Consider the following 6,604-nt stretch of genomic DNA (forward strand, 5'->3'; position numbering starts at 1 on the left):
GTATTTATGTGTGTACAAAGGAAAAGAAAACAGAGATACCTAATGAGCCTTCAAATATTCACTGATAGATGAATGGATGGAAGAGGGATTGATGACTTTCATATATGTAGGTCTTAGGAAAGTGGTTTATAACATAATTTCTCAGGATGTAGGAAATTAATAAGTTGCATGTATTTACAATAGAATTTCGCTCTGCATGTATTTTTATTTAACAGAAGGAATGTGAAACATGTGCTAGCAAGGAATAAAGCATCACACTGGACAAAGTCCTATGTTTTACCAGAGTTTCCCTATGATGTCAAGAGCATGCTAGCAGAACAGAAGTGTCCCGATCATAGCGTGAGGATAAGGATCATTGAGTTTCTCCAGGCCGACATGACTAAGTATCTGGAAGGCTCATTGTGAGTAATAACAGGTCTTGTTCCTGTGGGAGAGGGTCTGTTTTCAGAGTAAAATAGAATTCATTTGGAACCAACTCTCTTCGGATTTGGGATGGCATATTGGTAATAAGTCCAACATGGCCCAATATTTGAATGTCTACACTGTTATCTAGAAAGAGTTGAAGAAAAGTGAGTGCAATTTAAACCTTAAAGGAAGGAATGTGAGCTGCTTGAAGTGATAAGTGTCCTCCTTGTTGCGCTGACCAGGTATCCCACCACGCAGCAGTATAACGATGTGGTCAACGCCCTCCTGCAGGCCCACCCTTTCCTGGACGAGGATGGCTGTGGCTTTGTAAGTGACCGCATGGTGCCATTTTGTTAATCTCGGCCCATCTTAAAATAATTGCCTTGCATTGTTCAGTAATGTTATGCCTCACCCCAATTTCTTCAGCTTCTCTCTCTCTTTCTCCTCGATACCTTCTGTGCCTCTCTTTGTGTTTCTCTTCCTTTTTTTATAGACTTTATATTTTAGAGCAGTTTTAAGTTCAAGGAAATTGAGAGGATACAGACATTTCTCCGTATGTATCCTCTGCCCCCCACACATGCATAGCTTCCCCTATTACCAGCACCCCTACCAAGTGGTACAGATTTCTTTTTGTCTAGGACAATCTCTCTGCTCTTTTTGTTTTTCCTGGTATTTACTTTTTGGACAAGTCCAGTGTAGTTGCTGTGTAAGATGGTCCACATTCTGGGTTTTTCTGAATGTTTCTTGATGATTATATTTGGGTTTAAAATGTTGGGCAATGATCTGCTGGTGGTACTGTGGACTGCTTCACGTATCAGATCAGGAGGCCCATAAGTTCAGGGCTGTTTTTTATTGCAGAGGAGAGCTGTATTCATGTAGGTCTTTCCACACGCCCTCCAGTGGGAAAACTATGGAGAAGGGGGACGATTAATCAATGACATAAATATTATCTACTGAGGCATCTGAATTAGGAACTCATGATGCCAGGCATGTAGCAACTCGTTGGTTGAGTACTCATGTGAAAAACTGCATTTGATTTGTCTTTTTATTTTTGTTCCTATCAGACAGTTAATAAGGAGAGAAGGGAGAGTCTGGGAAGAAGAAATTGGCAATTTAAAAATGTCCTAGCAGTTGATCGTTATAATACTTCCCAGCAGGCCAGCAGATTTAGAAAACCTTCAGAGCTATAGGAAATATGAGAGAAAAAATATATTTGCACTATTTCAAGGCTAAAAAAATATAAACCATCCATTATTTCTGTGCTGTTGTTAAACAATGATGGTGGAGTCCGGAATCCCAGCCTGTGGGAAGTGATAAAGCATCTCTGACTCACACATTCCCAGGTGCTTAATCAGGGGCAAAACTGTCCCCCAACCTCAACCCACAGTACACCTCACCAGGGCTGTGGAAGGTTTTATGAACAGCACTTTAGTTACAAATAGCTACTAATTTGACTCTCCCAAAACCCACTGAAATGGTCAGGACTGACCTTATTGCTCTCTCACTGTGCTGGGCTTGGTGAGCAAAGCAGACATGAGCCTTGGCTTTGCGTGCTTGTAGCCCAGTGGAAGTAAGACAGAGAAGGAAGGGAGGGAGGAAGGGAGAAAGAATGAAAAGAACAGAAAAGAAAAGCAACAGAAACAGAATATCGTCACATAGATGATGGTACATACCGGTGTGATAAGTGTTGACAAAGAAAGATGAGAGCTGACAATCAACAGAAAACAGCTGTTAGGGTGGCCATAAGGAAGTGGTGACTGAGCTGAGATCTGGATGGAGGCAGAGCGAGAGTTAGATACCAGCAGGGTGGGGGAGGGATATCTTTGTGTTTGCAACAGTAAATGTTCCACAAATATTTAAAGAGTGAATGCCAATAGTAATCACCGAAGCGAATTTCAAGGGATGATAGAAAAATCATATATGGATTGATAAATTTTCTTTAAATGCATCAATTTGTATGCATAAGCCATTATCGGTTCCTTTCTAGAGCTCACTAGAAAAGTAGAGTACGTTGTGGAGACAGCAAAGTAAGGTGAAAAGTATCCAATTTTAGGAATTAGAAAATCTAGATTCAAGAACCAGTATATTTACTCAATAGCTATATGACACTGGGAAAATATTTTTATTTCTCTGACTCCGTTTTCTTATTTATAATATAAGGTTTGCAGTTTTTATAGCAGTATCACAGAATTTCTAAGGGTAAATGGAATGATAGATATATTATTTCTGTTACTGTGATGTGAAAATATTTCCAGCCCGAAAGTGATAGAAAAGATTTTATTGTTTATATAGAATTATTTCAGCCTCTTCAAAGATTAACTGTCCTGTTTTATTTTATTCAGTTTTTATGGAAACGAGCCCTCAAAGATCGCTTTAAATATGTTCGGAGACCCATAGAAGATGATGAACAAGTGATGAGAAATAAGTGTAAATTTGGACACCGAAGAGGCCAGACAAGGAGATCTCTTGCTGATATAAGATTCGATGAAATTAAAATTGTCCAGATAAAAGTAAGAATCTTTAATTATTCTTTAATTGTATCTTTAATTGCTCTGACAACTTATTGATCAGTTGATTGATTACGGGATAATAAGTAGTAGCATTTGAAATAAAACAAAATAAGTATCCTTTTGGTGTAGTCAGAAAGAAAAAAAAATTGTTTTGCATAGCATATAATGCGAATGACAGTATTTCCAGAAGGGAACTTCCAAAACCAGTCTGAGCAGAGTATGCTCTTGAACATCTCATGCTTATTCTTTTACAATCTTCGAAAAAACTGGAAAAATCCTTATGTTCTGGGTCCTTGAATAGCTTCCTGTCATCTTAAATGTATTTTGTGTTCTCGTGGTTCTTATTGGTACAGAAAGTTTTTAATACTCGTAGTGTAGAGTTAGGTAGGCTGTAGTCTCAATGTGTCATGGAGGAAGGTAGTGCACATGTGTCGACACATACTCTGTATTGCCCTTTCTTTGATCAGAAGGGGTCCCACACCACCCAAGGCAGCCATGGGGAATGTCAGGCCAAGGACTTCAGGCAGGGCCTGGAGATTTCTCCCTCAGCAGCGGGTTTGCTGTATACAATGTCCACGTGGCTTATAATTATCCGAGATCCTAAAAGTATTCCTTAATTGCCTCGGAGCCCCCAAATATCCTCAGAAACAAGAATGTCCTCTACAGATAGAGTAGATTGAACTCCTTAGGGAGGATGTCCAAACCCTAAGTATAAAAGCTAAACCTCATGCTCCCCCAGTTCTGTTTCCACATCAATCCAACATGAATACATAATTCAGTTCTTCACCACAAACACATTTATGTTAGTGAATGTACTTGGTACAAATATTCCATTTTGTTCTTCAGCTGGTATATTTATTTGCCATTAATAGAGCAGCCTATTGGGTCGAGTCAGTTTTATTAGCACTACTAATAGCTCCAGGGGACATGAATGTTCTTTAACATATTTTGTAAACCGTTCATCCCAGCATCATACATAAAGAAAAATTTTAGATAAAGGTATATATTTAAATAGCTTATTATAATTTTAAAAAGAACTTTCAAATAATAGGCTAGTTAAGATAATATAATTCTCTGCCTGCTCTTTGACAAGACAAGACAGTTGGAAGGCGCCTAAATTTAGTGGCGTAACTTTTTAGAAAGTTTGACTGCTATATTCTAATATAAGCTAAAATCACGATAAAGACAGAATTACATTTATTTAAAAATATCTTTTATATTCTTAAAATTAAAAGTAACTCTACAAAGGAACATGATTATGCATAAATTGTTTTTCTCAAAAAAAGTCGATTTTCAGTCTACTAAAAATGGAGTTCTTTTATAAATAAATTAACATTTTGCAAACTCAGTTTTCCTTCTTTTCCATGATGCATGTCCCACTAAAATTCACTGGAATGAATGAATGGTAAAATTGGAAAATTAGCAATTGTCCCAGCACTAGAACTCAAGGGTAAATCCTTGAGGTCAGGGCTCATCTCCAGGGACACAAGGCTAAATGGTAGCTTCTCTTTTGTTGACACATCATCACTGAACCAACTTGTACACCCATGTTTGTGTTCCTTCTCAAAGCCACCTTACTTTTTTATGTAACTACAGCTTTCATGGCTCCTCCCATCCCCCAGACATACCTGAATCCTAAAATGAATCCTGCTGAGACCCATGCAGGGGCTTTTGCTTCAAAAACCACAGAGAGTTGAATGTACAAGGCCCCAACATAAATTAAGTTGCAAAAAGATTTAGTTTTGACCTTCCTGCCAGCTGGGGCAAAAATCGATTATAAAGTGGTCATTGTTCACATCCGAAAAGATAACATTTTTCCTGACAAACAATCTAATTGGTAAGGATTTACTTTTCTCCCCCTTACCAATGGAACTACAAATTGCTGATTCTTTTAAAAACTGTAGCATCCCTGTTTATGATCTGTAAAGCCAAAGCTTTAAAAGATGGAGAAATATTTATAATAGAAAATTACACACAGAAACAACTGTGTGTCGTACCCTCCATGGTAATTAAGCAGATGTAAAAACACTAAGAAGAGTGGAGGAACAAATCCGCTGAATATACTACTTATCTCATGCGATTTTATACTTAAGATGAATTGCCGAAAAAATTTCCGATCTCCATTTTGAACTTCTGACAGCTGCTTTTTAATATCTTTAAGATTTCTGAAAATGGAAGATATTTGGATTAAGAGACACTGGTAATTTCACATTTTAAAAAGTTTCTTGACCGGGAACAATATTTCTATAATACAGAAAAAGTTATTCCCTGTGCTGCAGAAATGGAAAGTGCTGATTCAGGCAAAAAGCCAGGAATCAGGCCATTCCCTCAAAGGCAGGGAAGAGGCTTTGGCTAAACAGGAGGAAGATTTTGAGAAGAGAAGGAAGAAAGGAGAGGAAGAGATTTTCATTGGTTTGGTTTTGTTTCTGTCGTTCTTTAGAGGTTGGAAGGATTCAGGTAGATGTCTCAATGAAGGAAGGTACATTTCTTAGTCCTGTCACATGGACTTCTTCAGATAACATAGGCAGCTGCAGAATTTGTGTGAGTCTGAGCATAGGCTAGTGATTTTTTTGTCCCTCTCTCTCCGATCTCAGTCTCCTGGGATAGTTTATTTTTAGCATAGCACAAACTATACTACAAAATTTGAAGCATCAGCAGCACCAAAACACCCACCCATGCTTCAGTATATCTGGGCTCCTCATATTCAACGACTAAAAAGTCTTGTCGCCATGTTATGTGGATAGCGGTACTCGTCAGAATCCCAGACTATGTACCCAGAACAAATCCCGCAAAGTACTGGGTATTTTGCAATAGTTAAAAGTCCTTTTCCAACCTCACAACCTCATGTCTCTGCTGCTTGTAGGGTCACACAGCCAAATGCAGCATAAGTGCTATATTTATTCATCTGACTTTTAGTTTTAGGTCCAAATAAATCTGTAGACTTATGAATTGATAAATTTGTTTCTTTTGCTTAATTATCTTTTCCTATACTTCATCACGTATTTATAAACTGTCGACTTAATAACGTCCAAAACTGTAAAGAATTTATATGAGTTTATTTGAGCCAAACCGACGACATATGCGAGGAAGCGAGATCTCAAATGCTCTGGAGGATGACAGTTTTGCAGTTTGTTTTACGCATTTGAAATTAAGGTGGGAATGTAAGGAAGATTACATGAGGATGGGAGAAAGAATGAGGATCAGATTATACGATACTAAAGATTATGTGCTCTCTTGAGGGTAGTCTGCTTTAGAAAGAGGGGTATGAAAGAGTGGTCAGTACACAAGGAGGAGGGACAGATCTGGAAGGGGGCATTTCAATGTGTTTTAACCTAGATGCACAGAAACAATGGATAGGGCTTTTGCTTAAGGCAAAAATAAGCCTTTTACTAAAGAAGTTATATGCCTGGGATGTAACTACTCACCATGACCTGCCCAGTTAAAAATGTATGCTCGGATCTCCTTGCAAGGTTACTTTCCATAGAATGCCTTTTTTTATCCACAAAATAGAAGTATAATTAGATTCTCGAAACAGTAAACTTAAATAAGTAATTTTATAAGTCGCTTACAATATTATCCTTTTTAAATGATGAAGACACTGGCTTTAAAAGTTTATAGGGATTATATGGAACTGCAAGGCAGTGTAGAGGAATTACACTTTATACTATAAATTTTTTTTTTTTTTTAAT

General features: G+C 37.7%; 1 protein-coding gene across 1 annotated transcript in view; it reads left to right on the forward strand.

Annotated features, from left to right (window-relative positions):
* SAMD3 (sterile alpha motif domain containing 3) overlaps positions 1-6,604 on the forward strand; it is a 39,076-nt gene that overhangs the window by 18,024 nt on the left and 14,448 nt on the right. Inside the window, exons 4-6 of the mRNA XM_011358718.2 lie at positions 216-401; positions 648-732; positions 2,748-2,915. Coding sequence (XP_011357020.1) covers positions 216-401; positions 648-732; positions 2,748-2,915 — 439 coding nt within the window. The remainder of the gene's footprint in view (positions 1-215; positions 402-647; positions 733-2,747; positions 2,916-6,604) is intronic.

Source organism: Pteropus vampyrus, unplaced genomic scaffold (genome assembly GCF_000151845.1).
Source record: "Pteropus vampyrus isolate Shadow unplaced genomic scaffold, Pvam_2.0 Scaffold43, whole genome shotgun sequence".
NCBI lineage: Eukaryota > Metazoa > Chordata > Mammalia > Chiroptera > Pteropodidae > Pteropus > Pteropus vampyrus.